The sequence below is a fragment of the Diuraphis noxia genome, unplaced genomic scaffold (genome assembly GCF_037042655.1).
Source record: "Diuraphis noxia isolate RWA-SAM2 unplaced genomic scaffold, SU_Dnox_SAM2 contig0001, whole genome shotgun sequence".
Lineage (NCBI taxonomy): Eukaryota > Metazoa > Arthropoda > Insecta > Hemiptera > Aphididae > Diuraphis > Diuraphis noxia.
In genome coordinates, this window is record NW_028301711.1 from 69537087 (window position 1) to 69560429 (window position 23343).

The window sequence follows — 23343 nt, forward strand, 5'->3', positions numbered from 1 at the left end:
CCGCTATTACATTAGATATGTTTATAAAAAAGTTTAAATAATACACTATGGCTGGAACGAATAACAAATATTATACTAATAAGATTCGTCTAAGAATTTTTTACCACTTTTTCTATGATAAAACCATTTGTTGAACAGTATATAACATTTAATGAATTGAAATACCAGAAGCACTAGACGTGTAACATGTACTGAGTACGTACTCCTGATGAAGGCGTATTCAGTTCTAAACGGTTTGAAAATTAAATATATATATTAACATTAATCATATCATCTTAGAATCTACTTTTATTCGCACATTTTATTAAAATAAAAACAAAAATATAGATTATATTTTGGCTGCTAGTAGAACACTTGTATATATTTACGAATTAGTATGTCTGGACACACATGTACAACTTAGGTACTGTCTTGATATTCTGTTCGAGGCAAAGTTATAGCATATAATTTTAAATATACATGATTTTAATACCAACCTTCATTGAAACCAAAATTTTGTTTTTAAAATACACCCTCATGGTATTTCATTTATATAGATAAATAAAATAATTTAGATTAAATTCTAACGAAAAAAGCATAATATCAAACTGTTATAAGACACATAATTATATATTTTTGCAACATTTTCTTGAATTAATATAATTTTTCCCAACAATATACAGTTTTCATACTGGATTGGCTGTATTTAAGCTCGTCACTATAAAACTGTAAAATACGTGATGTGATTCAAGTTATGTACAATAACAATTCAAATGAATTTCAAACGATTTAGTTCTTCTGAAAAGAAATGTAACTACCAGGGGAATATACTATTGATATCGCCGTGAATAAGTGATAGTGAATGTGTCTTCGATATTTAATGGAAGCGCCAAAAAACTGCATATGGTTATAAATTCAAAAGTTAGTTTTAATAAAATATTTTTGTAGTAACAGTATGAAAATTAGTTACGATCTTAAATAGAGTTTACAGTTAATTTCAAAATCATAGCTATCGACGGAGGACTATTTGAGATTTTAAGAATTATCGTACCAGGATTAAATGCGTAATATGAACTCGTTGGGCAACCTAATGTAGGCATAGTTAATGGTGTGCATCGTCCAATTTTCATTCATAATCTCAATGATTAACCGGTATATATCCCACGTTTTTATTTAACAAATGAACATCACCGCTATTACATTAGATATGTTTATAAAAAAGTTTAAATAATACACTATGACTGGAACGAATAACAAATAATATACTAATAAGATTCGTCTAAGAATTTTTTACCACATTTTTTATGAAAAAACCATTTGTTGACCAGTATATAACATTTAATGAATTGAAATACCAGAAGCACTAGACGTGTAACATGTACTGAGTAGGTACTCCTGATGAAGGCGTATTCAGTTCTAAATGGTTTGAAAATTAAATATATATATAAACATTAATCATATCATCTTAGAATCTACTTTTAATCGCACATTTTATTAAAATAAAAACAAAAATATTGGTTATATTTTGGCTGCTAGTAGAACACTTGTATATATTTACGAATTAGTATGTCTGGACACACATGTACAACTTAGGTACTGTCTTGATATTCTGTTCGAGGCAAAGTTATAGCATGTAATTATAAATATACATGATTTTAATGCCAACCTTCATTGAAACCAATATTTTGTTTTTAAAATACACCCTCATGGTATTCATTTATATAGATTAATAAAATAATTTAGATTAAATTCTAATGAAAAAAGCATAATGTCAAACTGTTATAAGATACATATTTATATATTTTTGCAACATTTTCTTGAATTAATATAATTTTTCCCAACAATATACAGTTTTCATAATGGATTGTCTGTATTTAAGCACGTCAATATAAAACTGTAAAATACGTGATGTGATTCAAGTTATGTACAATAACAATTCAAATGAATTTCAAACGATTTAGTTCGTCTGAAAATAAATGTAACTACCAGGGGAATATACTAATGATATCGCCGTGAATAAGTGATAGTGAATGTGTCTTCGATATTTAATGGAAGCGCCAAAAAACAACATATGGTTATAAATTCAAAAGTTAATTTTAATAATATATTTTTGTAGTAACAGTATGAAAATTAGGTACGATCTTAAATAGAGTTTACAGTTAATTTCAAAATCATAGCTATCGAACGGAGGACTATTTGAGATTTAAAGAATTATCGTACCAGGATTAAATGCGTAATATGAACTCGGTGGGCAATCTAATGTAGGCATAGTCTATGGTGTGCATCGTCCAATTTTCATTCATATTCTCAATGATTAACCGGTATATATCCCACGTTTTTATTTAACAAATGAACATCACCGCTATTACATTAGATATGTTTATAAAAAAGTTTAAATAATACACTATGGCTGGAACGAATAACAAATAATATACTAATAAGATTCGTCTAAGAATTTTTTACCACATTTTCTATGAAAAAACCATTTGTTGAACAGTATATAACATTTAATGAATTGAAATACCAGAAACACTAGACGTGTAACATGTACTGAGTAGGTACTCCTGATGAAGGCGTATTCAGTTCTAAATGGTTTGAAAATTAAATATATATATAAACATTAATCATATCATATTAGAATCTACTTTTAATCGCACATTTTATTAAAATAAAAACAAAAATATTGCTTATATTTTGAATGCTAGTAGAACACTTGTATATATTTACGAATTAGTATGTCTGGACACACGTGTACAACTTAGGTAATGTCTTGATATTCTGTTCGAGGCAAAGTTATATCATGTAATTATAAATATACATGGTTTTAATACCAACCTTCATTGAAACCAAAATTGTGTTTTTAAAATACACCCTCATGGTATTCATTTATATAGATTAATAAAATAATTTATATTAAATTCTAATGAAAAAAGCATAATGTCAAACTGTTATAAGACACATAATTATATATTTTTGCAACATTTTCTTGAATTAATATAATTTTTCCCAACAATATACAGTTTTAATAATGGATTGTCTGTATTTAAGCACGTCAATATAAAACTGTAAAATTCGTGTTGTGATTCAATTTATGTACAATAACAATTCAAATGAATTTCAAACGATTTAGTAAGTCTGAAAAGAAATGTAACTACCAGGGGAATATACTATTGATATCGCCATGAATAAGTGATAGTGAATGTGTCTTCGATATTTAATGGAAGCGCCAAAAAACTGCATATGGTTATAAATTCAAAAGTTAATTTTAATAAAATACTTTTGTAGTAACAGTATGAAAATTAGGTACGATCTTAAATAGAGTTTACAGTTAATTTCAAAATCATAGCTATCGACGGAGGACTATTTGAGATTTTAAGAATTATCGTACCAGGATTAAATGCGTAATATGAACTCGTTGGGCAACCTAATGTAGGCATAGTCAATGGTGTGCATCGTCCAATTTTCATCCATAATCTCAATGATTAACTGGTATTTATCCCACGTTTTTATTTAACAAATGAACATCACCGCTATTACATTAGATATGTTTATAAAAAAGTTTAAATAATACACTATGGCTGGAACGAATAACAAATAATATACTAATAAGATTCGTCTAAGAATTTTTTACCACATTTTCTATGAAAAAACCATTTGTTGAACAGTATATAACATTTAATGAATTGAAATACCAGAAACACTAGACGTGTAACATGTACTGAGTAGGTACTCCTGATGAAGGCGTATTCAGTTCTAAACGGTTTGAAAATTTAATATATATATAAACATTAATCATATCATCTTAGAATCTACTTTTAATCGCACATTTTATTAAAATAAAAACAAAAATATTGCTTATATTTTGGCTGCTAGTAGAACACTTGTATATATTTACGAATTAGTATGTCTGGACACACGTGTACAACTTAGGTACTGTCTTGATATTCAGTTCGAGGCAAAGTTATAGCATGTAATTATAAATATACATGATTTTAATACCAACCTTCATTGAAACCAATATTTTGTTTTTAAAATACACCCTCATGGTATTCATTTATATAGATTAATAAAATAATTTAGATTAAATTCTAATGAAAAAAGCATAATGTCAAACTGTTATAAGATACATATTTATATATTTTTGCAACATTTTCTTGAATTAATATAATTTTTCCCAACAATATACAGTTTTCATAATGGATTGTCTGTATTTAAGCACGTCAATATAAAACTGTAAAATACGTGATGTGATTCAAGTTATGTACAATAACAATTCAAATGAATTTCAAACGATTTAGTTCGTCTGAAAATAAATGTAACTACCAGGGGAATATACTAATGATATCGCCGTGAATAAGTGATAGTGAATGTGTCTTCGATATTTAATGGAAGCGCCAAAAAACAACATATGGTTATAAATTCAAAAGTTAATTTTAATAATATATTTTTGTAGTAACAGTATGAAAATTAGGTACGATCTTAAATAGAGTTTACAGTTAATTTCAAAATCATAGCTATCGAACGGAGGACTATTTGAGATTTAAAGAATTATCGTACCAGGATTAAATGCGTAATATGAACTCGGTGGGCAATCTAATGTAGGCATAGTCTATGGTGTGCATCGTCCAATTTTCATTCATAATCTCAATGATTAACCGGTATATATCCCACGTTTTTATTTAACAAATGAACATCACCGCTATTACATTAGATATGTTTATAAAAAAGTTTAAATAATACACTATGGCTGGAACGAATAACAAATAATATACTAATAAGATTCGTCTAAGAATTTTTTACCACATTTTCTATGAAAAAACCATTTGTTGAACAGTATATAACATTTAATGAATTGAAATACCAGAAACACTAGACGTGTAACATGTACTGAGTAGGTACTCCTGATGAAGGCGTATTCAGTTCTAAATGGTTTGAAAATTAAATATATATATAAACATTAATCATATCATATTAGAATCTACTTTTAATCGCACATTTTATTAAAATAAAAACAAAAATATTGCTTATATTTTGAATGCTAGTAGAACACTTGTATATATTTACGAATTAGTATGTCTGGACACACGTGTACAACTTAGGTAATGTCTTGATATTCTGTTCGAGGCAAAGTTATATCATGTAATTATAAATATACATGGTTTTAATACCAACCTTCATTGAAACCAAAATTGTGTTTTTAAAATACACCCTCATGGTATTCATTTATATAGATTAATAAAATAATTTATATTAAATTCTAATGAAAAAAGCATAATGTCAAACTGTTATAAGACACATAATTATATATTTTTGCAACATTTTCTTAATTAATATAATTTTTCCCAACAATATACAGTTTTCATAATGGATTGTCTGTATTTAAGCACGTCAATATAAAACTGTAAAATACGTGATGTGATTCAAGTTATGTACAATAACAATTCAAATGAATTTCAAACGATTTAGTTCGTCTGAAAATAAATGTAACTACCAGGGGAATATACTAATGATATCGCCGTGAATAAGTGATAGTGAATGTGTCTTCGATATTTAATGGAAGCGCCAAAAAACTGCATATGGTTACAAATTCAAAAGTTAATTTTAATAAAATATTTTTGTAGTAACAGTATGAAAATTAGTTACGATCTTAAATAGAGTTTACAGTTAATTTCAAATTCATAGCTATCGACGGAGGACTATTTTAGATTTTAAGAATTATCGTACCAGGATTAAATGCGTAATATGAACTCGTTGGGCAATCTAATGTAGGCATAGTTAATGGTGTGCATCGTCCAATTTTCATTCATAATCTTAATGATTAACTGGTATATATCCGACGTTTTTATTTAACAAATGAACATCACCGCTATTACATTAGATATGTTAATAAAAAAGTTTAAATAATACACTATGGCTGGAACGAATAACAAATAATATACTAATAAGATTCGTCTAAGAATTTTTTACCACATTTTTTATGAAAAAACCATTTGTTGAACAGTATATAACATTTAATGAATTGAAATACCAGAAGCACTAGACGTGTAACATGTACTGAGTAGGTACTCCTGATGAAGGCGTATTCAGTTCTAAATGGTTTGAAAATTAAATATATATATAAACATTAATCATATCATCTTAGAATCTACTTTTAAACGCACATTTTATTAAAATAAAAACAAAAATATTGGTTATATTTTGGCTGCTAGTAGAACACTTGTATATATTTACGAATAAGTATGTCTGGACACACGTGTACAACTTAGGTTCTGTCTTGATATTCTGTTCGAGGCAAAGTTATAGCATGTAATTATAAATATACATGATTTTAATGCCAACCTTCATTGAAACCAATATTTTGTTTTTAAAATACACCCTCATGGTATTCATTTATATAGATTAATAAAATAATTTAGATTAAATTCTAATGAAAAAGGCATAATGTCAAACTGTTATAAGACACATAATTATATATTTTTGCAACATTTTCTTGAATTAATATAATTTTTCCCAACAATATACAGTTTTCATAATGGATTGTCTGTATTTAAGCACGTCAATATAAAACTGTAAAATACGTGATGTGATTCAAGTTATGTACAATAACAATTCAAATGAATTTCAAACGATTTAGTTCGTCTGAAAATAAATGTAACTACCAGGGGAATATACTAATGATATCGCCATGAATAAGTGATAGTGAATGTGTCTTCGATATTTAATGGAAGCGCCAAAAAACTGCATATGGTTACAAATTCAAAAGTTAATTTTAATAAAATATTTTTGTAGTAACAGTATGAAAATTAGTTACGATCTTAAATAGAGTTTACAGTTAATTTCAAAATCATAGCTATCGACGGAGGACTATTTTAGATTTTAAGAATTATCGTACCAGGATTAAATGCGTAATATGAACTCGTTGGGCAATCTAATGTAGGCATAGTTAATGGTGTGCATCGTCCAATTTTCATTCATAATCTCAATGATTAACTGGTATATATCCCACGTTTTTATTTAACAAATGAACATCACCGCTATTACATTAGATATGTTTATAAAAAAGTTTAAATAATACACTATGGCTGGAACGAATTACAAATAATATACCAATAAGATTCGTCTAAGAATTTTTTACCACATTTTCTATGAAAAAACCATTTGTTGAACAGTAAATAACATTTAATGAATTGAAATACCAGAAACACTATACGTGTAACATGTACTGAGTAGGTACTCCTGATGAAGGCGTATTCAGTTCTAAATGGTTTGAAAATTAAATATATATATAAACATTAATCATATCATCTTAGAATCTACTTATAATCGCACATTTTATTAAAATAAAAACAAAAATATTGATTATATTTTGGCTGCTAGTAGAACACTTGTACATATTTACGAATTAGTATGTCTTGACACACGTGTACAACTTAGGTTCTGTCTTGATATTCTGTTCGAGGCAAAGTTATAGCATGTAATTATAAATATACATGATTTTAATACCAATCTTCATTGAAACCAATGTTTGTTTTTAAAATACACCCTCATGGTATTCATTAATATAGATTAATAAAATAATTTAGATTAAATTCTAATGAATAAAGCATAATGTCAAACTGTTATAAGACACATAATTATATATTTTTGCAACATTTTCTTGAATTAATATAATTTTTCCCAACAATATACAGTTTTCATAATGTATTGTCTGTATTTAAGCACGTCAATATAAAACTGTAAAATACGTGATGTGATTCAAGTTATGTACAATAACAATTCAAATGAATTTCAAACGATTTAGTTCGTCTGAAAAGAAATGTAACTACCAGGGGAATATACTATTGATATCGCCGTGAATAAGTGATAGTGAATGTGTCTTCGATATTTAATGGAAGCGCCAAAAAACTACATTTGGTTATAAATTCAAAAGTTAATTATAATAATATATTTTTGTAGTAACAGTATGAAAATTAGGTACGATCTTAAATAGAGTTTACAGTTAATTTCAAAATCATAGCTATCGACGGAGGACTATTTGAGATTTTAAGAATTATCGTACCAGGATTAAATGCGTAATATGAACTCGGTGGGCAATCTAATGTAGGCATAGTCAATGGTGTGCATCGTCCAATTTTCATTCATAATCTCAATGATTAACTGGTATATATCCCACGTTTTTATTTAACAAATGAACATCACCGCTCTTACATTAGATATGTTTATAAAAAAGTTTAAATAATACACTATGGCTGGAACGAATAACAAATAATATACTAATAAGATTCGTCTAAGAATTTTTTACCACATTTTCTATGAAAAAACCATTTGTTGAACAGTATATAACATTTAATGAATTGAAATACCAGAAGCACTAAACGTGTAACATGTACTGAGTAGGTACTCCTGATGAAGGCGTATTCAGTTCTAAATGGTTTGAAAATTAAATATATATATAAACATTAATCATATCATCTTAGAATCTACTTTTAAACGCACATTTTATTAAAATAAAAACAAAAATATTGGTTATATTTTGGCTGCTAGTAGAACACTTGTATATATTTACGAATAAGTATGTCTGGACACACGTGTACAACTTAGGTTCTGTCTTGATATTCTGTTCGAGGCAAAGTTATAGCATGTAATTATAAATATACATGATTTTAATGCCAACCTTCATTGAAACCAATATTTTGTTTTTAAAATACACCCTCATGGTATTCATTTATATAGATTAATAAAATAATTTAGATTAAATTCTAATGAAAAAGGCATAATGTCAAACTGTTATAAGACACATAATTATATATTTTTGCAACATTTTCTTGAATTAATATAATTTTTCCCAACAATATACAGTTTTCATAATGTATTGTCTGTATTTAAGCACGTCAATATAAAACTGTAAAATACGTGATGTGATTCAAGTTATGTACAATAACAATTCAAATGAATTTCAAACGATTTAGTTCGTCTGAAAAGAAATGTAACTACCAGGGGAATATACTATTGATATCGCCATGAATAAGTGATAGTGAATGTGTCTTCGATATTTAATGGAAGCGCCAAAAAACTACATATGGTTATAAATTCAAAAGTTAATTTTAATAATATAATTTTGTAGTAACAGTATGAAAATTAGGTACGATCTTAAATAGAGTTTACAGTTAATTTCAAAATCATAGCTATCGACGGAGGACTATTTGAGATTTTAAGAATTATCGTACCAGGATTAAATGCGTAATATGAACTCGTTGGGCAATCTAATGTAGGCATAGTCAATGGTGTGCATCGTCCAATTTTCATTCATTATCTCAATGATTAACTGGTATATATCCCACGTTTTTATTTAACAAATGAACATCACCGCTATTACATTAGATATGTTTATAAAAAAGTTTAAATAATACACTATGGCTGGAACGAATAACAAATAATATAGGTACTAATAAGATTCGTCTAAGAATTTTTTACCACATTTTCTATGAAAAAACCATTTGTTGAACAGTATATAACATTTAATGAATTGAAATACCAGAAGCACTAGACGTGTAACATGTACTGAGTAGGTACTCCTGATGAAGGCGTATTCAGTTCTAAATGGTTTAATATTGAATATATATATAAACATTAATCATATCATATTAGAATCTACTTTTAATCGCACATTTTATTAAAATAAAAACGAAAATATTGCTTATATTTTGGCTGCTGGTAGAACACTTGTATATATTTACGAATTAGTATGTCTGGACACACGTGTACAACTTAGGTAAAGTCTTGATATTCTGTTAGAGGCAAAGTTATATCAAGTAATTATAAATATACATGATTTTAATACCAACCTTCATTGAAACCAATGTTTGTTTTTAAAATACACCCTCATGGTATTCATTTATATAGATTAATAAAATAATTTAGATTAAATTCTAATGAAAAAAGCATAATGTCAAACTGTTATAAGACACATAATTATATATTTTTGCAACATTTTCTTGAATTAATATAATTTTTCCCAACAATATACAGTTTTCATAATGTATTGTCTGTATTTAAGCACGTCAATATAAAACTGTAAAATACGTGATGTGATTCAAGTTATGTACAATAACAATTCAAATGAATTTCAAACGATTTAGTTCGTCTGAAAAGAAATGTAACTACCAGGGAATATACTAATGATATCGCCATGAATAAGTGATAGTGAATGTGTCTTCGATATTTAATGGAAGCGCCAAAAATCTACATATGGTTATAAATTCAAAAGTTAATTTTAATAATATATTTTTGTAGTAACAGTATGAAAATTAGGTACGATCTTAAATAGAGTTTACAGTTAATTTCAAAATCATAGCTATCGACGGAGGACTATTTGAGATTTTAAGAATTATCGTACCAGGATTAAATGCGTAATATGAACTCGTTGGGCAATCTAATGTAGGCATAGTCAATGGTGTGCATCGTCCAATTTTCATTCATAATCTCAATGATTAGCTGGTATATATCCCACGTTTTTATTTAACAAATGAACATCACCGCTATTACATTAGATATGTTTATAAAAAAGTTTAAATAATACACTATGGCTGGAACGAATTACAAATAATATACCAATAAGATTCGTCTAAGAATTTTTTACCACATTTTCTATGAAAAACCCATTTGTTGAACAGTATATAACATTTAATGAATTGTAATACCAGAAACACAAGACGTGTAACATGTACTGAGTAGGTACTCCTGATGAAGGCGTATTCAGTTCTAAATTGTTTGAAAATTAAATATATATATTAACATTAATCATATCATCTTAGAATCTACTTTTAATCGCACATTTTATTTAAATAAAAACAAAAATATTGCTTATATTTTGGCTGCTAGTAGACCACTTGTATATATTTACGAATTACTATGTCTGGACACACGTGTACAACTTAGGTTCTGTCTTGATATTCTGTTCGAGGCAAAATTATAGCATGTAATTATAAATATACATGATTTTAATACCAACCTTCATTGAAACCAAAATTTTGTTTTTAAAATACACCCTCATGGTATTCATTTATATAGATTAATAAAATAATTTAGATTAAATTCTAATGAAAAAAGCATAATGTCAAACTGTTATAAGACACATAATTATATATTTTTGCAACATTTTCTTGAATTAATATTATTTTTCCCAACAATATACAGTTTTCATAATGGATTGTCTGTATTTAAGCACGTCAATATAAAACTGTAAAATACGTGATGTGATTCAAGTTATGTACAATAACAATTCAAATGAATTTCAAACGATATAGTTCGTCTGAAAAGAAATGTAACTACCAGGGGAATATACTATTGATATCGCCATGAATAAGTGATAGTGAATGTGTCTTCGATATTTAATGGAAGCGCCAAAAGACTACATATGGTTATAAATTCAAAAGTTAATTTTAATAATATATTTTTGTAGTAACAGTATGAAAATTAGGTACGATCTTAAATAGAGTTTACAGTTAATTTCAAAATCATAGGTATCGACGGATGACTATTTGAGATTTTAAGAATTATCGTACCAGTATTAAATGCGTAATATGAACTCGGTGGAAAATCATATTGAAAGAAGCAGATCACTGCTGTTAAGTTTAAAATATATAGATAAGGTTTAAAATTAATTTTAAAATAATAAAAATATATAATTTTTAACCACACTTTTTCCACATAGAATACATAAATAAAATGTCACACTTGACTGTGTTGTCTATTTAGCAGTTATTATCATGTGTAGTTAACTTTAATAATGTTGAATGAATTGACCTATTAGCAAATTTAGGTAACTAAGTATGGTAGTGTGTCTCCTTAAACATTAAATATTTGACTCATAATTGTATAATCTTAAATATTAAAACTAAAATTTTAAAAGGATACAACAATATAGTACATTCATTAATAAGTTCAACGATGAGTTCTTTCTATACCTAAATCATAACTTATAAATCAAATTGCTTTAATAGTAAATGGTGATGATGAGACTAATTACAGATAGATATTTTTTTAATGTATACTTATAATATACCTATAAGCAAATATAATGAACAAGTATTTACTTGTTTCTATGCTTAGGAGTATTATTTATTGACTGATTTCATCAACTGGAGAGAATATATGATTTATAAACGCATAATTATTATGTTATTTTATATTCTTGTTATCAAGCATATCAGTTTAAATCTGCCAAAAATTAACATTTATTCTATAGTTGAAACTCAATTAAAAATTACACATTTTTTAAACCATAAAGGGATACTTTTATTGTTATAACTTACATTATACTTATATTAAATGGGATCTAAAAAACATTAAAATCTCAATAAGGAAAATGTCGAAACTCTTAATAATTCATACTAACAAGGAAGAAGAATGTTTTACATTTTATATTTTATATTTATTCATAGTTACAATACTACAACATTGAACATAATACACAATAATAAAATATAGATTTGCAAAACAAACCTTTATCCACTGATTGATTTTATGCAATTAAGTATCCAACCATTGATTTCTTAAGTTTGTTATGGTTTATAGACAAAAAAAGAAAAAAAAATGTGCATTAAAAATTAAATACATATTCATATTACATACTTACATCCATATTTTCAATGTGCCCAGAATATTTTCAATATCTTATTCTATGGATTTGATTTTTTACATTTGTTATTGAAAAATGTTTTAATATTCATCTTAACTTAGTAAATACTTTATAATCGGTAGGTTATATTTTTCTAACTTGAATATGTCAGTTTCAACTAGAATTATTCTACTTCTCAAAAAATAAACAATGTATATAAAATAAGTGAATATAATATTGAATTTGGTGACAGGGATCATTTAAATATAGTTTTAAATTTATTTATGCAATATGATATTCCTATATTCATTTTTATCATTTATTATGGTTGTTACGATAAGTATGTGAAGTATAATAGAAATTCTTGTTTTTTGTAAACCTTATATATCAATTGCACTCTTCTCAAACTTTGTTCTTTCGTAGTTAAAATTATTATTTATTTATTTGATTAAATTTTAATTGATTGATTGATTTAAAAAGGATATTTTAATCTAATTATTTTAAATTTGAACCTCCCCTCTTAGAAACTAACCGTTGTCCGCTCTGCAAATCAAGGCTTTTGGAGACATTAATTTATTACTTTATTTAAATAATATGATTCTTAAAAGGTAATAAATATAAATATTATTATTATTTATAAGTCTCCTCTTACAAATAGTTATATGCATAATGTATTGAATTGTACACTGTCAAATTGACAACCAACATGGTAAATAACGCGCTTTACAATAGTTTCTTTAATAAATTGTTAAATCGAATAAAAATTTCAAAATATTTTGATTATTTTTGAACGATTTATAAACTTTTTAAATTTTCAAAGTTTTTAATTTTTTTCTCTAAGCATTGATAAAAAAATTGCATTTATATCTAAGATTTACAAATATGATACAAGGCCATGACTTTTTTACATAAACAATTTTAGTTCAAAATTGGACAAAAATGATAAAATTTAACAAAATTCACAAATTATTTTGTAATATAAATGAACAAAAAGTTATATAGACAAAGATTGAAAATTTCAACAAACCTTCTATAATTATTTCATTTTTTAAGTAATGATCTAAAAATAGATATTTTAAGTCTATTGTAGGTAGTTATTATATAGTATAAACAAATCAATTCTTTAATATTATGACAATTTTTATCCCCCCCCCCCCCCATCACAACATAAATAATCCTTGTATCCTGATCTCATTGACACGGGTAGTACTAGTGTGTTACTGATCTCATTCTTAATAAGTATAATAATAAAAAAACAACACAACTCAGTTCATCATAGTAAGTTTATTTTTAATTTAACAATCCATATTGATTACCTACTGGATTGGATAATCTTTAGGAAAATCAGCTAATACACGTCCAACTGTAAAAACAAAAATAATTATTGAAGCAACTATTATTTTGTGTGTTTCGTGGATTTAAGATTCAAAAGTTGAAGTATATCTAACGGATTCTAATCCAGCATAATACTTAAATTAAGTAACTTAATGATATTTGAGTTAAAAGAGTGCATAGAGAAAATAAAGCATAGTAGAAGGCCATAATTTCAGATTAAAAAATGAAATTAATTAGGTTATTGCAAATATTCCTTCGAATCATTAATATGTTATATAATTTATTTAGTTACTTGTTAGGAATTAGAATAACATCTAACAATTTCAATATTATCTACTCTATGTGTTTTAAATTGCACTCTTTTATCTTTAAATCTCACCAGTAAAGTATTTTAAGCAGATACTTACTTAGGGGATAATAGTATAAAGAATAATTAATGAGACTTGATTTTCCGTCTGAATCTGTAGATTCTGCAGTAGTCATTGCAAATTGGGAATTAGATCTGCAATTTACAAAAATTAATTTATTTCTGAATAAATAATACATTGATTGGTAATTTTCCATTGAGAACAGTTTGGTTGGGTGTTTTGACCAAACATTATTAGCCTGTTTGGGTGATTGAAACTGGTTTTACCTGGTGACTTTACTATGGACGTTCTTAAAAATTGTGTTTGTTTTTGAATATTTCTACCCCGGATCTACATAACAAGTAGAATTATCTATTTTATGTTTTAATATCAGTAATTCTAGCCATAATACTGAATTTCGAAAACATTATGTTTTTAAAATGTAATAAAAAATTATTTAATAAATAAAAAATAAAAATGATTATAAACCTGCTATGTGTCTATTGGCTATAATACCTACATTGCTTAAAAACCAAAAGTATATGAAAAGTATTGCGAATACTTTAATAAAAAATTTGAGTAGTGTTCGAACTATGATACAATTTGAGTATTTGAATAGTATTTAAATACATAAAAAATAAATATATTTGCAGAGTATTTACCGAAATACTTTTTAAATGTATTCTTTACAGGTCTGGACTTAGATATATATTTAGAAGGTTAGGTTAGGTTTGGAAATTTTAGAATAAATGAAAAATTACATACATCTGTGGTTCAGGAGCGCAATAATATTGTTTTAGGTATTTTCGTTTGCATGGAACTGAACAACATTCATCCACTATCCCTCTTGTTTTTCTGGTTTGTTGACTACCTGAAAATCAATATAAATAATTAGACAAAAATTTAATAAACCTATAATCATAATAAAATATTATATAATTGTTTATTGTATAAGTAAGTAATTCATACATTAAAATTCTTTATTTTACAGTAAATTTTATTATATTGTAATGTAAAGTAGGTAAAATGTATGTTTTAGGTGATTATAAAAAAAAAAAAAACTATTACTAATTAAGGTTAATTTTCTACCTATAAAAGATGTTTTTTAACTTGCACAAATTTCAAACATGTCAATAATATTATCATACATTTTTTAAAGTTTTAGTGCCTTTTTAAAATTACTGACACTCTTTACTTCCTTAACTATCCACCATAGTAAAAATAGTCGCTCATGTGGGACCTTTAGTAAATCAATGGCAGTAGTTTGGGTAAAGAGCTGGACAATAATGTGATTATAGCGTAGTATTATAATAGTATGATTAAATAGTAGGTAATATTACTTGTATAATTCTAATATATATTCAAATCATTTTGATAGTTAAAATTTGAGATAAAAAAAAATTGAAATTACAATTAAAGATGGACTTTTTAAATCACCCATTAAAATAAATAAATATTTCATTTCTAAAGCCTATAAATAAATCATGTAGGTATATATTAATAAGTAAACAACTTATTTGTCTTCGTACTTATTACTCTGCCCTTTTCAATAAAATAACAAAAAGTATTTCAAAAAAGTTTCTAAAGCTAATTCAATCATTATGAAATTAAACTTCCTGAGCGTCGTATAAAGTACTTGGGTAAAGGTATTCAAATATTTTTTAAAGGGTACTAGAACAAAATATTTTGAACATTCTCTTGAAGTATCTGTATTCAAAATCAAATACTAATTTTCCATTATTTGTTTAAGTTTACTTATACATTTTCCATTTTAGTTTTAATTTTTTTTTAATTGAGTAAAAAAATGAGACTGGATTCAGATTTTATTTTACAGTGAATGATACTCTGTTGAAATCCTAATACTTGAACAAAAGTATCAAGTGTATGTTTTGATAGTTACACCAAATGATATTGTGCAAAATTATCTCTCAAATTAACGTAATACATGAAAATCAGGTTTGTGTAATTAACTATTAGGTTAGAACAATAAAAATTTACTTTTACAATATTACCTCACAATATAATATGAATGTTAAAAAAAGCAATATTTTACAGTTTCGAGTTAATAATAACTAAGATGGGGTTTATAGCCGAGATTCGTCCAATGAATAATACTAGTTATCATTGATAATTATATACTATAGAGTAATTATATTTACCTTTATCTTCATTATAACGCCCATTGCAAATTATTGACATTTCAATAGCCAATTTTCCACCACAGAATTGCACTGGTTTTTCCCAGTAGGTTTTGTTGTTGATAATAGGCAACCCCAAAACTGCATTAGCACAAACTAACATTATTGTAATAAAAAATAAAACCTTCATGATTATCTGAAACATTCAACATATACTGTGGAATATATACCTATTATAAACAAAACAAAAAAATGAATTAAATTGCTTATTCAATAAAAAAAAAATAATATTAGTATGTATTGCTCTTGTTCATTATTTAATCAATATTTTTAATGAAGATCAATTGATATACTATTATATTATACTTTTAACACAATTTAAATACAGTTCTAAAAATTGATGTATGTAGCAATAGTGGTGTACACAGATATTTTCAATGAGATGGGTTATGTAAATCATTCATGTGTATATTGTATATGTCACATCCACATAGTAAAATCACTTGTTTCATGAAATGGAATATCCAAAATAGTGAAAATCGTCCAGATAGTGAATACATTTGACGAAAACACATTATATGGACATTACCTATATGGCTATATATGTACTTTGTGTTAGTATTATATTTGAATCAAGATTGCTATGTTATTTAGCAATAAATAATTAAATAATATTATATTACTATAATTGTATTTTATTTTATTGTATTGTATTGTATTATATGATATATAATATAATTATTCATTGCTTAATAACATAACAATCTTGTTTTATCTGTAATAATTACACTAAGTATACAATATAGGTATTGTTTATATAATGGGTTAGTTTTACATTAATAAATGCCACGGATAATTTAACTTAAAGAGCAGTTTGTTTATGGCGAATAATAGTAACATACCTTTATCGAGAAGATTCACTGTGTAGACTATATTTGATGGCTCGCTTTATCTGGTAGAAGAGTAACAAATTAGTTGTATAAACACTGTAGCTTAGGTAATTAAATTGTGATGCTTCAAGGTATAGCGCAGAATACGTAATGCGAGCAAGGTATGGCCCTACTTATGTATATCAGGACTCTAGGTAGAGAAGGTGTAGTATAAGTGGGGATTAAATGATCACACTCACGTGACAACGGTCCCTTAGGTGTAGGAGCGCATCAGAGTTCCTATTGTTACCTATTGTTCATTTCTACTGCTGAAATAAAATTCCACGTGTTTATTTAACATATAGGTACTTGCGTATACATACGAATATTAATATCACATATGTCCACGCCATATAAGATTTTTTTCGGCAGATACCTACCTGGAAGATAATCATATAGAATAGGCACAACGAGTGTAGTGAAATCGATAATAAGTGTAAATTTATAAAAGTCCAATCATTAAGGTTAAGGACGTCGTCTTCGCATTCGCTGTCTCTGTCTTTAAAACGTTGTAAATTGTACACCCCCTGTAATTTGTTTAAATCTGTTATTCGGTAGCCGGTAGGTAGTTAAATGGATAATGCATTAAGCTAAGAATTTAGGGTTTTCACTGATCAAATTATGATTCACCCGTTCAGTATGTCGGCGGCTTAATGTTTTTTTCAACTTACACAATTTGGACCTAAAATTCCTAGATGACTAGATCATTTCGTTACTAAATGTTTGCTATAGACTGGTGTATGGACAAGTCCAGGATCAGTAAATTTCGTATCTGACACTAACTGAAACACAATATTTCTACCCGGAAAGTGGCGAGAGCTGATGATCTCTGTGAAGATACTAACATTGTTTTTTCTAAAAATCGGAGATTAGTTAGTTAATGCATTCCAGCACTCAGTGGTAATAACTAATTAGTCTCCCTCTCCCAATGCTTTCCGAAAAAATTCGTACTTACATATATTATGGGTGCTATTTACCCGATGACAGGTTAGACAGGTTTTACTCACTATACAGTAAGTTAAAATACTGTTTCATGAATTATATATAAATGGTTCTGAAACATTTCACAGTGTAACTCATCTTAGAAAATGTATAAAGTTAAGGTTGGAAAATACTTACATAGCGACCAGTTGTTTCCATAAAGGAACGGGGGCGCACTGGTTTCAACTTGTTTCGCCTCCTAAAGCCCTATACTGTGCTCCGGTTCGTCCTTTGCTTGAATATGGTTCAGTCCTCTGAGGCCCCTCCACTGTTAGTATTCATAAAAAATTCCTCTGCATCGCGGCTTATAGATTTAATATCCCTACTCTCCTTATGACTCCTCTGTTAAACGTGCCCTGAATATTTCCTCACTATAGCTTACCATCGTCGTAAGTAATTATGTAGACAACTAAAATTATAACTAAAACTACAATTACAGTTAAAATTAACTATCAATGAAGCTACTTTATTTTAGTTTTTAACAACTGCTAATTCTAATATTAATTGTTTTTTAACTACAAGTCTACAACTACCACTATCTCTATTAGGTACCACAACTACTATGACATTTGATGATATGCTACTGTTATGTGAAAATCATATTGAAAAAAGTAGATCACTGCTGTTAAGTTTAAAATATATAGATAAGGTTTAAAATTAATTTTAAAATAATAAAAATATATAATTTTTAACCACACTTTTTCCACATAGAATACATAAATAAAATGTCACACTTGACTGTGTTGTCTATTTAGCAGTTATTGTCATGTGTAGTTAACTTTAATAATGTTGAATGAATTGACCTATTAGCAAATTTAGGTAACTAAGTATGGTAGTGTGTCTCCTTAAACATTAAATATTTGACTCATAATTGTATAATCTTAAATATTAAAACTAAAATTTTAAAAGGATACAACAATATAGTACATTCATTAATAAGTTCAACGATGAGTTCTTTCTATACCTAAATCATAACTTATAAATCAAATTGCTTTAATAGTAAATGGTGATGATGAGACTAATTACAGATAGATATTTTTTTAATGTATACATATAATATACCTATAAGCAAATATAATGAACAAGTATTTACTTGTTTCTATGCTTAGGAGTATTATTTATTGACTGATTTCATCAACTGGAGAGAATATATGATTTATAAACGCATAAATTTTTAAAATACACCCTCATGGTATTCATTTATATAGATTAATAAAATAATTTAGATTAAATTCTAATGAAAAAAGCATAATGTCAAACTGTTATAAGACACATAATTATATATTTTTGCAACATTTTCTTGAATTAATATAATTTTTCCCAACAATATACAGTTTTCATAATGTATTGTCTGTATTTAAGCACGTCAATATAAAACTGTAAAATACGTGATGTGATTCAAGTTATGTACAATAACAATTCAAATGAATTTCAAACGATTTAGTTCGTCTGAAAAGAAATGTAACTACCAGGGGAATATACTATTGATATCGCCATGAATAAGTGATAGTGAATGTGTCTTCGATAGTTAATGGAAGCGCCAAAAAACTATATAATATATGGTTATAAATTGAAAAGTTAATTTTAATAATATATTTTTGTAGTAACAGTATGAACATTAGGTACGATCTTAAATAGAGTTTATAGTTAATTTCAAAATCATAGGTATCGACGGAGGACTATTTGAGATTTTAAGAATTATCGTACCAGGATTAAATGCGTAATATGAACTCGTTGGACAATCTAATGTAGGCATAGTCAATGGTGTGCATCGTCCAATTTTCATTCATAATCTCAATGATTAGCTGGTATATATCCCACGTTTTTATTTAACAAATGAACATCACCGCTATTACATTAGATATGTTTATAAAAAAGTTTAAATAATACACTATGGCTGGAACGAATTACAAATAATATACCAATAAGATTCGTCTAAGAATTTTTTACCACATTTTCTATGAAAAAACCATTTGTTGAACAGTATATAACATTTAATGAATTGAAATACCAGAAACACTAGACGTGTAACATGTACTGAGTAGGTACTCCTGATGAAGGCGTATTCAGTTCTAAATGGTTTGAAAATTAAATATATATATTAACATTAATCATATCATCTTAGAATCTACTTTTAATCGCACATTTTATTTAAATAAAAACAAAAATATTGCTTATATTTTGGCTGCTAGTAGACCACTTGTATATATTTACGAATTAATATGTCTGGACACACGTGTACAACTTAGGTTCTGTCTTGATATTCTGTTAGAGGCAAAATTATAGCATGTAATTATAAATATACATGATTTTAATACCAACCTTCATTGAAACCAAAATTTTGTTTTTAAAATACACCCTCATGGTATTCATTTATATAGATTAATAAAATAATTTAGATTAAATTCTAATGAAAAAAGCATAATGTCAAACTGTTATAAGACACATAATTATATATTTTTGCAACATTTTCTTGAATTAATATAATTTTTCCCAACAATATACAGTTTTCATAATGGATTGTCTGTATTTAAGCACGTCAATATAAAACTGTAAAATACGTGATGTGATTCAAGTTATGTACAATAACAATTCAAATGAATTTCAAACGATTTAGTTCGTCTGAAAAGAAATGTAACTACCAGGGGAATATACTATTGATATCGCCATGAATAAGTGATAGTGAATGTGTCTTCGATATTTAATGGAAGCGCCAAAAGACTACATATGGTTATAAATTCAAAAGTTAATTTTAATAATATATTTTTGTAGTAACAGTATGAAAATTAGGTACGATCTTAAATAGAGTTTACAGTTAATTTCAAAATCATAGCTATCGACGGATGACTATTTGAGATTTTAAGAATTATCGTACCAGTATTAAATGCGTAATATGAACTCGGTGGAAAATCATATTGAAAGAAGCAGATCACTGCTGTTAAGTTTAAAATATATAGATAAGGTTTAAAATTATTTTTAAAATAATAAAAATATATAATTTTTAACCACACTTTTTCCACATAGAATACATAAATAAAATGTCACACTTGACTGTGTTGTCTATTTAGCAGTTATTATCATGTGTAGTTAACTTTAATAATGTTGAATGAATTGACCTATTAGCAAATTTAGGTAACTAAGTATGGTAGTGTGTCTCCTTAAACATTAAATATTTGACTCATAATTGTATAATCTTAAATATTAAAACTAAAATTTTAAAAGGATACAACAATATAGTACATTCATTAATAAGTTCAACGATGAGTTCTTTCTATACCTAAATCATAACTTATAAATCAAATTGCTTTAATAGTAAATGGTGATGATGAGACTAATTACAGATAGATATTTTTTTAATGTATACATATAATATACCTATAAGCAAATATAATGAACAAGTATTTACTTGTTTCTATGCTTAGGAGTATTATTTATTGACTGATTTCATCAACTGGAGAGAATATATGATTTATAAACGCATAATTATTATGTTATTTTATATTCTTGTTATCAAGCATATCAGTTTAAATCTGCCAAAAATTAACATTTATTCTATAGTTGAAACTCAATTAAAAATTACACATTTTTTAAACCATAAAGGGATACTTTTATTGTTATAACTTACATTATACTTATATTAAATGGGATCTAAAAAACATTAAAATCTTAATAAGGAAAATGTCAAAACTCTTAATAATTCATACTAACAAGGAAGAAGAATGTTTTACATTTTATATTTTATATTTATTCATAGTTACAATACTACAACATTGAACATAATACACAATAATAAAATATAGATTTGCAAAACAAACCTTTATCCACTGATTGATTTTATGCAATTAAGTATCCAACCATTGATTTCTTAAGTTTGTTATGGTTTATAGACAAAAAAAGAAAAAAAAATGTGCATTAAAAATTAAATACATATTCATATTACATACTTACATCCATATTTTCAATGTGCCCAGAATATTTTCAATATCTTATTCTATGGATTTGATTTTTTACATTTGTTATTGAAAAATGTTTTAATATTCATCTTAACTTAGTAAATACTTTATAATCGGTAGGTTATATTTTTCTAACTTGAATATGTCAGTTTCAACTAGAATTATTCTACTTCTCAAAAAATAAACAATGTATATAAAATAAGTGAATATAATATTGAATTTGGTGACAGGGATCATTTAAATATAGTTTTAAATTTATTTATGCAATATGATATTCCTATATTCATTTTTATCATTTATTATGGTTGTTACGATAAGTATGTGAAGTATAATAGAAATTCTTGTTTTTTGTAAACCTTATATATCAATTGCACTCTTCTCAAACTTTGTTCTTTCGTAGTTAAAATTATTATTTATTTATTTGATTAAATTTTAATTGATTGATTGATTTAAAAAGGATATTTTAATCTAATTATTTTAAATTTGAACCTCCCCTCTTAGAAACTAACCGTTGTCCGCTCTGCAAATCAAGGCTTTTGGAGACATTAATTTATTACTTTATTTAAATAATATGATTCTTAAAAGGTAATAAATATAAATATTATTATTATTTATAAGTCTCCTCTTACAAATAGTTATATGCATAATGTATTGAATTGTACACTGTCAAATTGACAACCAACATGGTAAATAACGCGCTTTACAATAGTTTCTTTAATAAATTGTTAAATCGAATAAAAATTTCAAAATATTTTGATTATTTTTGAACGATTTATAAACTTTTTAAATTTTCAAAGTTTTTAATTTTTTTCTCTAAGCATTGATAAAAAAATTGCATTTATATCTAAGATTTACAAATATGATACAAGGCCATGACTTTTTTACATAAACAATTTTAGTTCAAAATTGGACAAAAATGATAAAATTTAACAAAATTCACAAATTATTTTGTAATATAAATGAACAAAAAGTTATATAGACAAAGATTGAAAATTTCAACAAACCTTCTATAATTATTTCATTTTTTAAGTAATGATCTAAAAATAGATATTTTAAGTCTAT

The 23343-nt window shown here is 26.2% G+C and overlaps 1 protein-coding gene across 1 annotated transcript; it reads right to left on the reverse strand.

Annotated features, from left to right (window-relative positions):
* Window positions 1–13914: 13914 nt before the first annotated feature.
* LOC149061471 (insulin-like growth factor 2) lies at window positions 13915–18808 on the reverse strand. The gene is made up of 5 exons (XM_089214999.1): window positions 17321–18808; window positions 16440–16614; window positions 15046–15151; window positions 14341–14435; window positions 13915–13961 (listed from the first exon to the last, which is right to left on the reverse strand). The coding sequence occupies exons 2-5, from the start codon at window positions 16606–16608 to the stop codon at window positions 13915–13917; spliced, it is 417 nt and encodes a 138-aa protein (XP_089071125.1). The 5' UTR covers window positions 16609–16614; window positions 17321–18808.
* Between the last annotated feature and the right edge of the window lie 4535 nt (window positions 18809–23343).